This window comes from Mesocricetus auratus, unplaced genomic scaffold (genome assembly GCF_017639785.1).
Source record: "Mesocricetus auratus isolate SY011 unplaced genomic scaffold, BCM_Maur_2.0 Super-Scaffold_100026, whole genome shotgun sequence".
NCBI lineage: Eukaryota > Metazoa > Chordata > Mammalia > Rodentia > Cricetidae > Mesocricetus > Mesocricetus auratus.
Window position 1 is genome coordinate 12,195,561 of NW_024429207.1, and position 18,719 is coordinate 12,214,279.

The 18,719-nt window shown below is 36.9% G+C and overlaps 1 protein-coding gene across 15 annotated transcripts in view; it reads right to left on the reverse strand.

Annotated features, from left to right (window-relative positions):
* Nucleotides 1-18,719, reverse strand: part of Pcm1 (pericentriolar material 1) — an 89,370-nt gene that overhangs the window by 24,772 nt on the left and 45,879 nt on the right. For 10 of the 15 annotated variants that reach the window (XM_040731804.1, XM_005066648.4, XM_013110788.3 and 7 more), the window contains 4 exons: nt 18,526-18,716; nt 16,479-16,650; nt 12,728-13,086; nt 2,733-2,897 (listed from right to left, as the gene is read on the reverse strand). In XM_040731804.1, coding sequence (XP_040587738.1) covers nt 2,733-2,897; nt 12,728-13,086; nt 16,479-16,650; nt 18,526-18,716 — 887 coding nt within the window. The remainder of the gene's footprint in view (nt 1-2,732; nt 2,898-12,727; nt 13,087-16,478; nt 16,651-18,525; nt 18,717-18,719) is intronic. The other 5 variants (XM_021225186.2, XM_040731809.1, XM_040731808.1 and 2 more) reach the window with 1 other exon arrangement.

Below are 18,719 nucleotides of genomic sequence, written 5' to 3' on the forward strand. Positions count from 1 at the left end.
CTCAAGTTCAAGGCCAGCCTGGTCTACACAGAAAGCTCCAGGACAGCCCGGGCTCTGTAGAGAGAACCTGACTCATAAAACATAACCAAACAAACAAAAAATTCAGGATAATGCAAGGATTTTAGGTTTAACAAAGAAAGGTAATGAATAAACATGGACACCAGAACTAAGTATATAGTTACTTGGTACTACATCACGTGCATTTCTGTTAGATTGCTCTAGTATTTTAGCATGTGCTGTAGAAAAGGATAGATACAGGATGAACATAAAATGTGTGTGTGTTGTAAAGATGATGTTTATAATAAGCGAATGAGAAAAATTATTTAAAATTTTCCTACAGTGACATGTTATTGCAAGGAATAGTTTATGCTATATTTGGAAATATTATTCTCATTAGATGGACTAGAGAAAGGACTCAGGGGTTAAGATTAAGCACTAGTTGCTCTTCCAGAGGACCCATGTTCGATTCTCAACACTCACATGGTGATTCACAACCACCTATAAGTACAGTCCCAGTGAATCAAATGCCCTCTTCTCACTTCCTCAGGCCCCAGTCATTCACGTGGTACACTAACATACATGCAAACAAAACATCTGTAGATAGAAGGTTTTATTTAAAAATGGTAAGTAATCTCAGTAAAGAAACTTTGCTATAAACTAAAGGTGCTATGACTAATGATGGCAGTCATAGTGAGGTACTGTCATTTGGGTTTTTTGTTTTTTTGAGGGGAAAACACCCTAACACTCCTATAATTCCCCATGGGAGAAGAGGAAAGCATAATCCAATAATAGCAATAAATGCTGTGCTCTAATTATCATGTTATAGGCCAAGTCACAGCAAGCATCAATAAACAATGTAGAAACTTCTACAGTCACAGTAAATGAAAAATACGCCTTTTAGAATATTAATGCCAAACTATTTAATTGACCAAAATTCAGTAACTTTGAGACAGGTTGTTCCTATGTGACCCATGTTATATTTTGCTGGTAGACAACTCACTACGTGGATGAAACTGGCCTCCAACTCACACAGTTATGCCTGTCTCTGCCCTCTGAGTACTGGGTACTCAGCACTGAGTACAGCATGTACCACTGTGCCTGAACTGTATTTTTTTTTTAGTATGACAACAATAAGATCTGGAATACTAGCTTTCAATGGAAATAATAATTCTAAGTTTTTACCAAGCCATTCAATTTTGTGGTCTTTCTCCACTCCCACCCAACTCTTCGACAATACTACTGCTGGATTAAAAAAAATAGCGAAAGGATATGCAAATTTAAAAATTTTGCTGGGTCCAGTACAACAGAATTTGTTTTTTCCCAAAAGAATCCTGTACTAAAGTTCATTGCTAACTCCTAGCAATATGAGCCTAAGAAAACCATTTCAAATTACAAGCAAATGTGAAGTTTCTTATTCTTATTCCAAAACCATAAATTAGTTTACAGTTCATAAAACTACTGCAAGTATTTTGATACAGTTTCTTCTATCCTTGTTTTCCTTTACATTTTTATTCAAACATAGCTAGACTTAGACTGTTCAGCCAACACTAACCCCTCAATTTTTTTTTTTTTTTTTACTTCTGTTCCCTTAAAGGGTGAATTCGAGGAACAGATACTAAGTTAAGGGCACTGTTTTCCAAATTTTACAAGAAACTACAATTGTCAACCTCTTAAAAGTACTAGAAGAAAACAGGTACCTTCCTTGTGATTACACAACTAAAACATGGAAATAAAACAATGGCATTACAGGCTCAAAGGACATGTACAAAAATTATATAAAACAAAAATTTGTAATGAATGGTAGCTGATATCATTTTCACCAAAAGCGACGATGAATCTATATTTACTGACCCCCCCTCTCTCTATGTATCTGAGATGTTCCTATTCTCTATAATCAGTAAAATACTGGTGCTGACAGTTGACAGTCGAGACTCTATTCAATGAACACTTACTATGAGCATACCACCTATCACGCATTACACCAACGTTTAGTGTAAAAATATAAAAAGTAGTTATTTGCTACCAAGCACTCAAAAGGGTAACACAAACACCTAAAGTCACTGACCACTATATTCTGTGATGCAGATAATGGAAAAGGTTTATACAGGTAAGAATGGAAATGAAAGGAACAACTAGCCAACCTTAGACTCAGATACAATGTCAGGATTCCAGAATTAAATTTCATTTAAGAACAGAAGGAGCTTAAAGAAAAAAAAAAAGATCCAGGCAAAAAGGGGTGGATGTGATGAGGAACAGACAACAGCTGATGACTGGTGAGCTGAGAAATAACACGGCAGCCGAGGGAAAGCTCTAATTCAGTATCAGTAAAAGGAAGGAGCTTAAGGAAGAGGAGTGTGAGAGTACACAAAGGCCAAGAAGGAACCACGTCCCTGAGGGACACATGCTGTAGCCCAGGCATGATGCAGCAAATGCTTTAAGAAGGGTAATAGTGAGATTTCATATCAAATTCTATTTAGGTAAGACTTTTCAGAGTTTCTATATTAGGAATTCCATGTTAATATCAATTATGTATTTTAAATGAATTTTAATGTGTCAGAAACATTAAAGAGATCACAGCAACAAAAATTATTTCCAGTTTACATTTCTCCGTGATTAAAACCTTTCACATTACAGAAATCTGTGGAAGCCTATTATTAAAACTCGCATTAGTGTAGTTTTTCAAATTGAAGGTGAATTCCTTGGATTAAAATAAGCAAAAAAGAGGAACATACCTGAAGATATTTCTGCAGACCTACTATATTTTATTATTTTTTCCAGCTGATCATGATTCTTTCTGCTGAATAATTTTGCTTGAACAGGCTCTTCAGTCTGGGCTGAATGTCTGTTCCTACTTTTGCAAGGTTCACATGTGCTAGACACACTGGCACTTTCATACCCTCGGGTAAAAAAAGTGACAGCTGTTACCAGTTGCAACTAATTTTACTGAAAGGGAAATTGATTTCCATAGTAAAATAATACAAGTAACTCAATTTAGAGTAATATAACAGCCTGACATAAACGGAATATAAAATAATGCCTTTGAATGAATACCTTCAGAATAACCTTTAAAAGGACAGAATAACAAAAACCAACTCTAACAGTTCATTTGTCATCTGATATTTATTGTATCACCTCAACAGTTAAGGGAAATCTCGTAAGATCTGAATTCTCTATCAGACTCCCAAGTTATCATGTTTTCAATGTTATGAAATACAAAACAAACACTCCACTAAGTAAATTTTCTTCATTGTGTTATATGGTACAACTCAGTTCCTTTTATCTATATGAACAGATGGTTGTATCTAGCCTCTTCCCACTGAATTAAAATTAGTTATATTAGCCAGGCGGTGGTGGCGCATGCCTCTAATCCCAGCACTAGGGAGGCAGAGGCAGCAGGATCTCTGTGAGTTCAAGGCCAGCCTGGTCTACAAAACTACAGAGAAACACTGTCTAGAAAAATCCCAAATAGATGATAGATAGATAGATAGATAGATAGATAGATAGATAGATAGATAGATAGATAGATAGATAGAAGATAAATGAATAAGTTATACTGATTAGTATACTAGTCCTCATATTTCATTGTATCTTATTTTTGACACTGTTTTAGCTTCTATTCCAAGGTCATTTTTGTTCTTTAGGTCACAGAAGTTATCCAGTGTATTTACTAATTTGGTAAGCAAGCCTCACTTAACTTCTTTTTTTTTGACTACTCTTAGGTATTTATCCTTCCATATAGGCTGGAAGCCTTTCTGCTATTCAGTTTCAAAAACAACCCAAGACAACACAAAATATACTAAAATTAAATGCACTTAATTTGGAGAAGACTTGTATTTAATTTTATACATTTTCATCTCTCAGAAGTACCTATGTTTTTATACTTAATCTTTTTTATATTATCCAAAATCCATAGCTTTTTATAAACCTACTATTTTTCTTGTTAGCAAAGAAAACTACCCATTTATCTTATTCAGTTTACATTGTTATCATTAGCTATTTTCCAGTATCTTTAGGAATTGTCTAATATATGCCCCCCCAAAAAAGCAACAAATATTTCTCTTTACTAACAGTATTACAATTATTTCTGATCCTAAGTTTCAAAAAAAAAAAAACTAAACAGGTTGGTAATAGAGAAGTTCCCTCTTTAGTTTCTCATTTGGACAGAAATGTCTGTGAAGTGTTTCCACCCTATAATACAATAGGCTAATGGCTTGATTGTTCTTAACTGTTTTTGTTTTGTTTCATTAGGAATGACTTCAAATCTAATCTACCACTATGAATATGATTTTTTTCCTTTTAATACAGATTTTCTGTTAGCAACTCACGAAAATGTTTATGAAATTAAGTGTACAGTCAATTGACAATATTCTTTTGATATATTAGCAGTTATTAATATTTATTGACTTGTTCTTTTGATACATGGTCTTGCTCTAATAGTTTTATCTGCCATTAAACGTGTAGCAAACCTCCTGCATCAACCTTTGAATTATACACTGAGATTTGTTTGTGCATATGTGCTTGTGAGTATACCTCATAGATAAGCAGTGGTGGTGACACACACCTTTAATCCCAGCACTTGGAAGGCAGAGGCAAGCACATTTCTGAGTTAGAGGCCAGCCTGCTCTATATATAGAGTTCCAGGAATACACACAGAAACCTTGTCTCAAAAAACAAAACATACAAACACCAAAAAAAGTGTATATGCTTCTCTCCTCCTCTCCCTCTCCCCTCATCTGTCTCTTTGGTTCTTTGGGACATGATCTGGCCTGGTACTCACTTTGTAGCGCAGATGCTCATCAGATTCACAGCAATGTTCTTGACTGAGTCTCCCCAGTATTGGGGTTGCAGGTTTATGCAACCATGCCTAGCTAAAGTACGTCCTTATCTTTCCTTATACGAAGTTAACTATTAGGAACCATATGTTGTTTCCATGGTTTGCTTCAGATAGAATAAGCCTGCTATCTTTGCTGAATACAGGATTCTTAAATTGCAGTCCCAACCCACTGTAACTTGCATCCCTTTTTTTGTTTACTTGGATTGTTTTAATAACCTGGACATGGATCTGGATGGCTTTAAAGAAGCAAGTCCTCCTTGGCCTCCCAAATGTTAGGACTACAGAGATTTGCCTCTATTCATGTATTTAGATTATGTATTATTATTCTCTCTCCTACGGAATCTGAGATTGCTTGATGTCAGTTAGGCTCCTTTTGTAAAAAACTTACTCTTTTCTCTGGAAACATACATTTTTTTTACTCATCTTTGACATTCAGGAATTTGATCGCATTAGTGTATACAAAGTGTCCCCCATTCCTTTCTTGATGGACAAAAGTTGGCTGTTCTGAACTGTACTACTGTCAAATCCTTTATCACTTCGTTGTATGTTAAATATTGCTTCTTGCTTTTTACTTTACAACTCTATCAAAGATTTTCTCTTAAGCCTCTAAAATAAGTCCTTCTAATTGATTTTATCACCAACTACTTTTTGGTCCATATAATGGCAGAATTCTTTCTTTGGTTCAAAATTGGTAATTTGCTTTAATAAACAATATTAAGTTTAATAAAACCATTTCTCTAGTCTTAAAGAATTTACATATTATAATTCAATCTGCTTACATGCCCTTATTATTTTGTTCAACTATGTTTCCTTCAAAAAATTCTTTTGATACATTTTGTTTGTTCTAGTAGTCTGCTTCTATGAACTCTATCCTGGTTGCAAGTTTTATTTTTATATGAACTGTTACATCCATTGGCCAAATAACACATTTTAATTACCCTAAGGCTAAAGACAAATGCTGGTTTGCTTTAATGGTGACTTTCTAAGAATACAGAGCGGACACTTTTTTCTCTGGAAAAGCCACATTCTACCTAGCAATATAAAACAAAGACTATCTTCTCCACTCTCAGCTGCAAAAGCGAATGCTTACTTATGGGCAGGTAGAAAGGGTCACCACATAGCTGTTCACTAGTATCTCTTTGCCTGTTAGTATCTGCAGGAGACATAAGATCACCACTATTCAGACAAGAAGGCCGAGAAGGAAGGCTGCAGGCATCTCTTCAACCATAGCTTTCTTTAAGACTAGAGCTTTAATTTTACCCTTGTCATTCTAGGTAAAAGAGAGAACAACCTTTATTACCTATGTCCCTAGATCAGAGAAGCTGCTCTGCTAATATCAAATGAGCTCCCCAAATATTATGCTGTCTCTGCGATATTCTCTATGGTTTCAAACTTCCTCTTCTATTTCTTAGAACATAATTTAAGTCAGGATTTCTTTACCTCAAATTTAAGTTTCTTATTTCCTTACCAGTTTTTCAGGATGAAGCCTAGTCACAATTATCAATTTTGCATGAAATTTACTGGGAAGAGTTCTCTTAAAAGTTAGTTTATTACTGTTTGTTACATTACAAAACAGGTCTACTAATAAAAATAATGTCTAGCTAAAGTTCTGTGTAAAATTATATGAATACCATACATATGGTCATTTGATTAACACAAATTTCTCTGATGTAAAAAAAAAAAAGGTATGGCAACCTAACAAGAAGATTTACATAAAGGAAATTAAACTTTTGACTCTATTATTGAATCACATAAGCATTTAAATGAATTCTAATTGAAATTAAATGTTATGAATACATACAAAATTCTCTTTATGTACTTTACACAATGGCAAACATGCAGTCAACCTGCCCAACCCCCCAAAAAAATCCCCATGAAAATAAGAGAAACACCCTACAACTGAGATGTTATGAAGAGGGATGTGCTGGCTGGTTTTTATCTACCTGACACAAACCTAGACACATCGGCAAATAGAGATCCTTAACTGAAAAAACTGCATCCATAAAAGGTACTGTTTTGTTAATGTGGGAGGGCCCAGACCACTGTGGGTGGTGCCAACACTGAGGGTGGTCTTGGATGTGATAAGAAAGCAAACTAAGCAAGCCAGTAAGCAAAGTTCCTCCTAGGCCTCTGCATCAGTTCCTGCCCTGATTTCTTTTGATGATGGGCTATGCTGTGGAACTGAAATAAACTTTCCCTTCTCAAGTAGCTTTTGGTCATGGTATTTTACGACAGCAATAGACACTCTACTTAAGACAGGGAAAATCGTTGTCTATCATAAGTAGATAAGACTTCCTTTACTAAAGACACTACACATTGTGGATACAGGGCATAACAAAAAAGCTGGAGTGACCTGAAAACAACCTCCCTTCTGGCTTTTATAATGCTTAAAGATGCTATCTAGGCCAGTGAGGGAGGAAAATCATCATCCCCACCTACTAGTAGCTTCTGCATGCTGCAAAACCTATTTGTGAAGTCACTGGTAAAATAGTACCTGATTTTCTGATTGGACTTGAGGCCTGCTCCACAGGAGAGAATTCACAGCTGGTACTGTAAACCTATTTCAAAAATTCCATGACTATGAATATCACAGACCCTACATGGGAACCTACTACCAATGTTTTCCTAAAGAACATGCTCTCAAACCATCTTATAAATATTATGCTCATTGCCACAGATGCTGCTCTAATCAGTTAAGCTTTTTTTTTTTTGCAGTGGGCACAGGTTAATGCAGACTCACAGTTGGTCAAAGTTCTACTAAAGTAACTGTTAGCTGTTCAGCACTAAATGGGACACCTATGTTAGTCTCCAAGCAAGGCCCAGGAAATAGTGTAGAAAAGGAGGCAGAAAGACTATAGGAGCTAGAGACCAGGAAGGACCACTGTGGAGTGCTGTCTTTTGGACATGACATCTTCACTTATGAGCACGGAACAACTATAGTTACCTGCATATGCTATACATAAAATCAAGCCAAGCCACTCATTCAGCATGAATGGAATAGGGATTCATGATGCCCCACTTAAGCTGAGGAGCTATATGTTGTGATGTTTTGTCTGTGATCTGACAAATAAAGCTTACCTGAAGATCAGAGGGTAGAGCTAGCCACTAGTTAACCATAGTTACCCGACAAGGCCGGGCCTATGTAGACAGGATCTCTGCCCTTTTCAGTCAGAGGATTTGAGAGTAAGAAGTGACTGTGGCTGCTCCTGCTCCTCTGCTTCTCTGATCTTTCAGCTTTTACCCCAATATCTGACTCCGGGTTTTTCTGATAAAATCAAAAAAGGTCACGTTCAGGTATAGACGGTGGTTGCTGGGAGGAGAGAGGAACTTTTCTTGGGGTAGGAAGTGGTTACTGGTACGTTGCTCATGCCTCAGTGGTTGGGCCCATACCTACATTAACACAGCCAGTACTAATTGTATTCACTCAATGTTGACTGTGGTGGTCTGAATGAGATGTCCTCCATAATAATCTCAGGCATTTGGTACTTGATCCCCAGTTTATGGCGCTGTTTGTGTGCGAGCTTAGGGACTGTGGTACTGATGGTATGTCACTGAAGGCAGGCTCATCATAAAGATGTACACCATTTGAGTTCATGCTCTGTTTCCTGCTTACAGTTCAAGATGTAAAATAAACTCTTAAGCTTCTTTCTCAAGCTGCTATGTCTGCTGCTTTCCCACTACAATGGATTCTCGTCCCTCTAGAATCATAAGCCTAAATAAACCCTTCCTTCTATAAGTTGCCTTAAGTCATTATATTTTAGCACAGCAATAGAAAGATGACCAAAACAGTGAGTTGTTTTTTAAAAAGAGGCCATGAAGAAATAAGGATGCATTTGGGGAAATAGTAGGAAAGGGAAATTGGTGTTGGGGTCCAAAAATGAGTAATATTCTTTAAAAGAGTAGAAGACTAGAGAGATGGCTCAGTGATTAAGAACATTTGTTGCTCTTCTAGAAGACCTGGGTTTGGTTCCCAGCATCAACATAGTAACTCATAACCATCCATAACTCCAATTCCAGGGAATCCAATGCCCTTTTCTGATCTCCAAGGGCACCAGCCATGTGATGCACATACAAACATGCCAATAAAACACTCAAATATGTAAATTAAAATCTAAAATATTTTTTTAAAGAGGTAGGGACTAGAAACAGTGGCTCAGCCTAAAGGCACTTACTATGTTAGCCTGAAAATAGAATTTGATCTTGAGACACATATAAAGGAAAGCTACATGGAGTTGTCCCCTAACCACACACATGCCATGTTGCATCTACCTGGCGACTTTGACCCAATATTCACACACACACACACACACACACACACAAATTGAGGGGGGGAGAGAGACAGACAGAGAGATATTATAATAAATAATTTTCAAAATAATACTTACAAAGAGGGAGGAAAAAAGACCCATGAATCCCAAATTAAAATTATTACAGTCAAGGGCTAGGTTTCTTTTTATTTTATTTTTTTTTGGTTTTACGAGACAGGGTTTCTCTGTTTTGGAGGCTGTCGGTCCAGCCTGGCCTCAAACTCACAGAGATCCGCCTGCCTCTGCCTCCCGAGTGCTGGGATTAAAGGTGTGCGCCACCAACACCCGGCTCTTTTTAATTTTTTATATTTTAAATTGTATTTGTTATTTTTATATGTAGTTGTGTCAGCAATGTAGAGGTCAAAGGACAATTTTGGGGGCTCTGTTCTCTCCTTTCACAATGGTGATCTCAGGGATGGAGCTTAGGTTACTAGGCTTGGTGGCAAGCATCTTTACCTGATGAGGCATCTTTCCTATCCAAGATCTGGATCTCTAAGTTAAGGTAACAAACAAGTCATCTCTAGGGCATTCTGGGGTTGTTGTTGGAATTTGTTTTGTTACTGAGACAGTATCTCACAATGTGTCTGCCAGCTGGCCTCATACTTGGAATCTTCCAGACTCAGCCTCTCCAATAACTTCAATTATAGATGTGAGTGATCAGGTCAAGTTTCTTCAGGGGGAACAGCATAATTAGTAAGGGTTAATATACTTCATGTTAACATTGGCCAAGTGAGACAGTATTGTGAAAGCATAAATAACACCCCCCCAGCCCCTGCTTTAGTTTCTGACTCCAAGTTCTTGCCCTAACTTCTCTTCATGATGGTTTATAACTGAGGGCTGAATTAAAGTTTTCCTTCCCCAAGTTCCTTTGGGCATGGCACTTTATCACAGAGAAAGAAACCCTGAGACAGCCACCATAACACCATTGCTGAAGACACCACACACTATGGTTTTAGGCCATAGAGATATCAATCTCAAACCAACAGGGAAAACTTCCTTTCTATTACTTAGCTTTCATAATGCCGAGCAGAGCTATGAACATTGTTGAGAGAGAAAATACACCAATGATCTTACCCACTGCTGGATCCTACACACCACTACAGATGGAATGGCAAGATGTGCCCAGTGCAATACTGCCCTGCTCCAAAGGAGGGAATTTCATGCCTGGTACTATAATCCTGATCAAAATCCCAAAGCTATGGAGGTCTTAGGCCCTAGAACTGAACCTGCTACTATAATTTTTCTAAATGGTCATTGTAAAATTGCTTTCTAAATATCTATGTTTTTATTCATAGATGTGGGATGCTCTATCTTGGTCAGAAAGGTTCCTTTTTTTTTAGTGGACAGCATTCATTGCAAAGATGCAAAATTAGTCAATATGCTTAGAAGAAACATAGGATATCTTTATCAACAGTATCTCCTAAGTTCCAAGGCTCTGGGTATGTCCCAGAAGAGGCGGCAGCAAGAACATGAGAGGCAGAGGATGGAGAAAAGTACAGTGAAATGCTGTTTTCTAGATATGATATGGTTATAGAACTCAGAAATTCAAAGCAGCCATAGTTACCCTGCACAAGATCAAGCCAGCCAAACTCTGGCATAGATGGATGGGGGAGGTGAGGCCTCAATCCTTAATTGGAGTGACTGGCATTTGATAGCTGCTGAGGGAGAAAGAATCAGTCTGTTTTTCAGGGTGTTTTTCATTGGCAACACTTCCAGTGCTCAGGTGGATAACCCTACAGATGTGCCCAGCACTAATTGGACTTACTGAGTTATTAAAAAAGATAAGTCTTTTCTCTCGTTGACCATCTTAAGGCCAGACGGTCACCAGCAGCTCTACCAGAGTCGCTAACAGAAGTCCAGTGTGGTTCTTGTTTTTTTCAAGCCTACTCAAACAACTATGGTCTGATCTAGATATATGAACTGAACAAGTTTTGGCAGGGTTTCCATCAGTATGCAAAGGACACAGGTTTCACAGAGATGAATCAAATAACCTTTCTTAAATGGATTATTCAAAGCCATCTACCAGTGAAAGAGATCATGCGACTCTTTATACATAGAAAAACAACAGTTTTAGAGTTTCAAAAAAAAAAAAAAAAAAGGACAAAGTTGGAAAGGTGACTTGTTGATTATGTGGGCAGCTGGATGAGGGAAATGTGGTCGAGAATGATATTTCATTTTATATAACATTAAATTCCCAGGAATAAAGAAAAATTATAACTAAAAAAGAAATAAGGGTGTTTCACAACACAGATTTCTTCCAGAACAACTAAACCAGGGTCTGTTTTCTGTCTGCATGTTTATTAAGAAGGGTTTTAGTAGGGTAGCCCAGTCTGACCTTGAACTCTCCATCCTTCTGCTTCAGTCTTTTGATGAATCAGAATATGCTTCAAACAGTATTCTGTGGAAGTCCCATATGAACCTTAAAAAGTTGAAGGAGTACTGCCCCCAGCATATCAAATTTTCTAGCTAAATTAGAGAATGTTATAATAAAAATTACTCACATTCCTTCAGTTCTATGTCATAATGTTTGCAGGGACAAAGCATCAGGAAATTAGAAATATGTGATTATTCATAGGGTCTATCTCAGAGAAAAACAGTATTATCTTTTTGAATGGTTCTCTGGTTTAACCAAACTCAAGCATGGGACCGTTATCTACAATATTCCAGAATTTAACTAATAAAACTGCTTTAAATCTAGTACTTCAGTAAACTTAAGAAAATTACAGAAGAACCTACTTTTTAAAAGCAAGTACATATAGCAGTGCTACAAAGAGAATTTTAATATGATATTCAATAACAGAATTCAATGAAACACTAGCTTATCTACAAGTAAGCCTGTTTTAAAAGTGGTTTTATTTATGGTAGTAAAAATCAACGTATTAAGAATTAGAAGCCTATTTTGATGAATCATCAAGAATCTAGGAATAAAACTTGATTAAAATTCAATGAAGTGCCCTGGTATAAGACTGAAAGACAAAAAAAGTAAAATTTGGGTATCTAGGCAATTTTTAATTAACCCTGAATTTGGAGAGCATCTGTTCAGCTGAGTATTGACAGTGGATGGCTGCTAGGAAGGAATAATTCTTTTTTTGAAAGTGTTTCCACTATTTGCATGTCCTGTGTTCCAGTGTATAGCTCCACACCTATATATATGTATATGCCTTAATTGGATATGGTGGGTTATCAAAAAGAAAAGGCTATGACACTGGAACGGGAATCATTTCATATGTATGAATGAAATGAGAAAGTTTAAGAAGTACAAAGAATAAGTGCAATGCTTTAAAATATATTAAAGGTAACTAAAAATGATTGAAGTAGGCATCAATAATACATGTACATCTAGCTGTACAAAAATGTCAGCATGCCGGCCGGGCGGTGGTGGCGCACGCCTTTAATCTCAGCACTTGGGAGGCAGAGGCAAGCGGATCTCTGTGAGTTCGAGGCTGGGCTGGACCGATAGCCTCCAAAACAATACAGAGAAACCCTGTCTCATAAAACCAAAAAAAAAAAAGTCAGCATGCCAAAGTAAGAATAGCAACATTTACTGCATTTATACTATAAATGCTCAACAAATTTCAAAACTTACCAACATTTTTAACTCTACTTTTCAGCTGAGCAGAATTCCTCTTCTTACTCTTCGATTTGGGAGTTTTGTCTTTAGAAGCCAGGCTGGCCTGGGCAGATGCTTTCCTTGTTTTAAATGTCTTAGTTACTGTTGTTGGATCTATGGGATCGGGCATACTGCTAAAGCTTTCCAACGATTCTTCATCAAACTGGCGTCTTCTCCTGCTTGTATCTGGTTGATTTTTGCGGTTACTATTTGTAGCTTTCTCTACAGACACTGCAAATCCAGTCTTGAAAAGTGGTTTTTCTACTGCCCCTTCTTGATCATATAACCATGGTATCTTGGTGTTTTCAACTTCCTGTTCAGGCTGTTTCTGACTCCTTACCAATTAAAAAAAAAAAGTTTTAAACATCTCAATTACTATTTATTTATATCAATTGAAATACATTTAGGTGAATAAAATCATGAGACTAGGAAAATGTTTTCATAAAAACATGCATTCAACGTGCAAATACTATATATTACAAATTACTTTTATCTTGGACCCTGTACTGGCAAAACCTAAATCAAAGATCTAACATTTATGATGTAAAGAGTAGGAGACAAAATGTGTATTCAAAAATAAAAGACGTTAACAAGCAAAGCATGTTAGAAAAGGTTGTGGAAGACTTGAGCTGACAGTGTGTGAATACACAAGTTGCTGAAAACATTTCAAACAAACTGGAATTTGTGAAAAAAAAACCAACTCAACTAATGTATTCCATTATTCACTGAGTACAGTTTCTGTTGGTCTAATGCCATTTCTCAAATTTTATCTGCTAAATGCTGCCATCACGTACTTTAAAAATATACAAAATAGGGCTGGAGAGATGGCTCAGCCGTTAAAGGCTAGGCTCACAACCAAAAATATAAAAAAAAATATACAAAATACTATTAAATGGATCTTCAGGATTTCTCAGAAGTTTTTATATGACAGTATACTTTTAACTGTCTTAAGAGTAAAAGCGAAAAAGAAATATATAACTTTTATCATAGTGCCTAGCAAATGTTTTACAAAGAATATTTTTAGGAGACGTTGACCTATGTCTTTTAAAACAAGAGTTAGAAATGCCTTACTGAGAACAAATTCAGCTGATATGTTTTAGATGACCTGTGAACTAGAAATTTGTTTCTATTCTTAAGAGTTTTATTTATTTTTAATCAGAAAAATATTCCACATATGAAAGTTGTACATGAAATTCACATTTCTTTTTTTCTTTTTCAGTTTTTCTAGACAGGATTTCTCTGTGTAACAGCCCTAGTTAACCTCACTTTGTAGATCACACTGGCCTTGAACTCACAAAGACCCTCCTGCTTCTACCTCCTGAGTGCTGAGAATAAAGGAATGCATTGCCAAGCCCAGTGAAATTCACATTTCAATCCCTATAAATGAAATATAATGAGCACACAGCCACTCTCATCTTTATAGGTTGTCTATGGCTGTTTTTTCTTTTCTATTCTTTTTAGTTTTTAAAGACAAGGTTTCTCTGTAGTTCTGGCTATCCTGGAAATCATTCTGTAGATCAGGCTGGCCTCAAACTCAGAGATCTGCCTGCTTCAAGTGCTTGGATTAAAGGCGCGCACAACAACTTCCTGGCTTTTAATTTTTTTTTCAATAATAGAAGCTGCAGAGATAATTGGCTATGACAGAGTATGGTCTGCCTCGTTAGAATATTTACTTTCTAGCACTTTACAGTTAGTTTTGTGACCTCAATAAAGACTACTAGGTTTTAACTCCCTTCTTATATTTAGTCACTGAACTGAGGTAAGCTATGATAGTTCAGATTTGGTAAGATGAAGATACTGAATTTGAAATACTTCAAGTAGCTAAAACATGATATGCAGTTCTGTACTAAACATGCCATATTTTTATTTTAAGCTTCTATATTGAGGGTATAAAAAACATGGATAATAAAGCAGAAAATCACAACAGGAAGCCCAGTTCACTGAAGCACTGAATAAATACCCATTGCTTGTGACTCATTCAATCTGCATTCTAAATGGCCACTGCAATAAGCCCTGTGTCAAGTGCTGATGAAAAAAATGCTTTCATAATCAAATAAGGACTTAAAAAAAAGGTTATGATAACTAATAAGAAGTTAACAATGTCAAGGAAATGAAGAACTCCTAGAGGTGACTATAAGACAGGAATTCTAAGATTTATCCATCAATCAAGTGCCCCTCCAAAGTTCATGATTTAGCAAACAGAGGTAAATGCTAATTTAGAAAGCTGAGACATGCCTAATCATATTACTAAGTGGGGGTATAGTGTATAGTGTGGATTATATATTTCTAAAGGGCTGAGGTAGAAAAAAAATCACAAAGATACTTCTAACAGAATACTGGGTCCAGCTGATACCTAAGTTTTTCATTCTTCTAGGTTTTGTTTGTTTTTAAGTAAACAACAATGAGGCTGCAGACAGTATTCTTGTAAGCTGTCTTGCATACTGCCCCTTACAGTATGCTCAATTTTAGTTCATTTGAGAACAAACAAACTAAGAAAGGGTTTTGGGATTTTTTTTTCAAGTTAGCCACTAAAATAATTTTCTGGATTAATGTAATTATAAAATGTATTTATGTTGGGGGAAGTCCTGTGCATTTGTCAATAAAGCACTGCTGGCCAATAGGAATATAGATAGGTGGGACTAGGAGTCCAGGAGGACTCTGGGAAGGAGAAAGACGGGGAGTCAAGATGTAACGCCATAGGGTAGGAAGCCCGGAACCATTCTCCGGTAAGAGAAATACTTAGATTAACAATTATGGGCTAATTACTTAAGTCAGAGCTAACCAGTAAGAAACAAGCAAGGCCAACAGCTTCATAATTAATATCGCCTCCTGTGTGTTCATTTGGGACTGATGCGGCTCTAGAACCAGGCTGGCGGGAAGGCTTCACTGAAGGAAAAAGCTTCCCTTTACATATTTATGTGGCTGTAAAAATGCCTAAGGAATGATGGCCTGAGCCAGACTTCTTTTATACTACTGTGTCAGAGATTACAGCTAGGGGAGATTATCATATTAAAAATGTGAGAAAGAAAGAAAATAAAATCCAAACTATGGCAGGTATCATATATCATCAAAACTTCCTAGATAAAATTTTGTCTGACAGAATTTTAGTATGTAGCCTTCATTGGCCTGAATTCAGTATACAGACTAGGCAGGCTTTGAACTCCAAAGATCTGCCTGCCTATGCCTCCTGAGTGCAGGTGTCATCATGCCTGGCTAAAAGTTGTTTTTATAATCAAATAATAATCAGTATAGTAATATTTGAATGGTCTTCAGAGGCTACGAATCAAACAACTGTTCCTTAGAAGTCATTATCAGTTTCCAGTACTAAGATGGTAAACACTGAACTTTTTTAAACTAAAGGCAAACACCAAATCAAGAATAAATCATACATTTCTGGTGATGTTATATGAATCTCCTAAAATATCCTAGACCAAAACTCTGGCAGTTAGACAAGCATCATCAGGATATCTGTAGGATGTATGAATTTCACATAACCAATACTGTATCAAATGACACAATCACAAAAGTTCTCCCTAACTGTGTTTGTCACAAAGTGAATCATGGGGCATCAATGTAGGTCAGCATGTAAGTGCTGCTAAGCCTGATAACCTGAGATCGATCCCATATGGTACAGAGAGCCCTTTAACACACACACACATCACTCAATGAAACACAAAAAAAATTTTAAGTAAATGGTGAAAGCATACGACTTTGATATAATCAGTACCTTTGCTTTTCTGCTCCAACAGAAGAACTGCTTTCAAAGGGTTTTGGAAAAGCCATATACTCTGCTTTCCCTGAAGAATTCTGGGCTAATGGCTGCTGCTGTTCAGTAGGTGTAGAAACATTCTGAGAAAAATCTCCAAAATTAGAAGGAAATAAAGGGCTGAAATTCATTCCTAATAAAAACATAGGAAAGAAAAGAATGAAGAAGTGCCTTAGCCTTAAATGAAATTAAAATTTATTTTAAAAGCTTCAAGTCCAAACTTAACAAAACAAAGTCAGTTCAATAAACTAGTGCTCATTTATTCACTTACTACTTATATCAGTCAGCCTACTACATCTGAGATATTGTGACACAAAAGTAATTAATGGTTCTCTCTCAAGAACTAGAAGTTGAGGCTGGAGAGATAGCTTAAATACTTCCTAAAAGTACTAGCTGTTCTTCCAGAGGACCTGGGTTCGATTCCTAGCACCTACTTGACAGCTCACAGCTGTTTGTAATTCAAGTGTCAGGGGATTCTATAACCTCTTCTGGCCTCCATGGGCACTACACACATGTGATAAACAGATACACATGCAATTGAAATACATATAATAAAATGTAAAAACAAAACAAAACAAAACTGCATTAGAAATTATAAGAGCAGAGAGATGGATGGCTCAGCAGTTAGAAACATAACCCCTCTTGCAGAGTTCTGTTCCCAGTACTCACTCAGACTCACAATTACCTGTCACTCCAGGTTCAGGGGATCCCACACCCTCCCCGTAGCCGCCTCAATGAGCACTGTACTCATGCACAAACCCACATTCACACACACACACACACACACATATACCTAACTAGAAATTAAAACTTAAAATAAAAATCACAACTAACTGCTTTCATCTAACCGCCATAGGGTGACAGTCTCAAAGTACTTTATATATAGTTTCACTTAATATTCAAAATAATGCTACAAAACTGATACTCCACTCATTTTATTCATCTGGCATGGGTAAGAATATTATTTATGCAAAAATGAATAACAGATAGCTTTTTCTTTAAGGGTGCTGCAGTGGAAGGCTCCACGCTCAGGAGTTTATGAGTAGCTACATTAGACTTGGTCATTTAAAAGAAAATGCAAAAAGTTGGGAAAGGGTAGAGGATGGATCTGAAAGAGTAGGGAGGATGACTGGGCAGTGAGTATGACCACAATACATTTTATGCATGTAGGAAATTTCCAAAGAATAAAGGAATCACGTATTTTAAAACATTCATGTAATATAGATGAGGAAGGAGTTCACAAAGTCCTATCCGTCTTGAAAAGCTACTGTCAATAGGTGGCTGTTAAGGGAGGAAGAGAGAATGCTGTTCACACTCCGGTAGATTGCCTACATCCACTCATACATTAGCACACTAAATGGACTTGGCAGTTTAAAATCCAAACACACAAAAGAGAGCAGGTGAAGTAGGGAGGGAAAGGTGAAAAGTGGTGGTACAGGAAGAGTCTACGAGGTAGGGAGGGGGGTGTTGCTTAAAATATATCCTATGAATATAAAAATCTCTGAACAATAAAAAAGGAAAATTCAATAAAATAAATTTTTTTTGTAATTCTTTTTTTAATTTAGGTTAAAAATAAAACATGTCAATCCCAGCTCCCTCTCCCTACCCTCCTCCCCGCCCTCCCCACCAGGCCCCCACCCAATCTCTACTCTGATCCCCAAGGACGGCGAAGCACTCCATGGTGGATCTCCAGTAACTGTCATTTCATCCAGGGCAGGGCCTAGGCCCTCCCACAAGAGTCCCAGCTGAGAGAGCATCCCATATTGTGGCATGGGTACTCAAAGTCTATTTGTACGCCAGGGATATCTAATCTCAAACTTTTTCTTTCTGAAGACATATCACATTTTGCCCAATTTGGCCTCAAACTCAGTATGTATCTGAGACTGGCCATGAATTCCTAATCCTACTGCCTCTACTTCCCAAGTGCTGGAATTTTAGGCATGTAATATCATACCCAGTTCAAAATCTTTGCATTAACTTATTTTTCCTTCAGGTTTCAGTGACCTACCTGGTGCAAATGATGGAAAGTTAGTAAATCCAGGCAGATTCAACAGATTTACAGGCTGTGTTGGAAAGCTGAAAGGACAAAATAAATTGGGAGAAGACGGGTGTGATGCACTACTGCCTCTTTCTTTGCTTCTAGTTTTTTCTGGATGCTGATTTTGTTGGCACATAAGTTCAGTTAGCATTTGTTTTAACCTA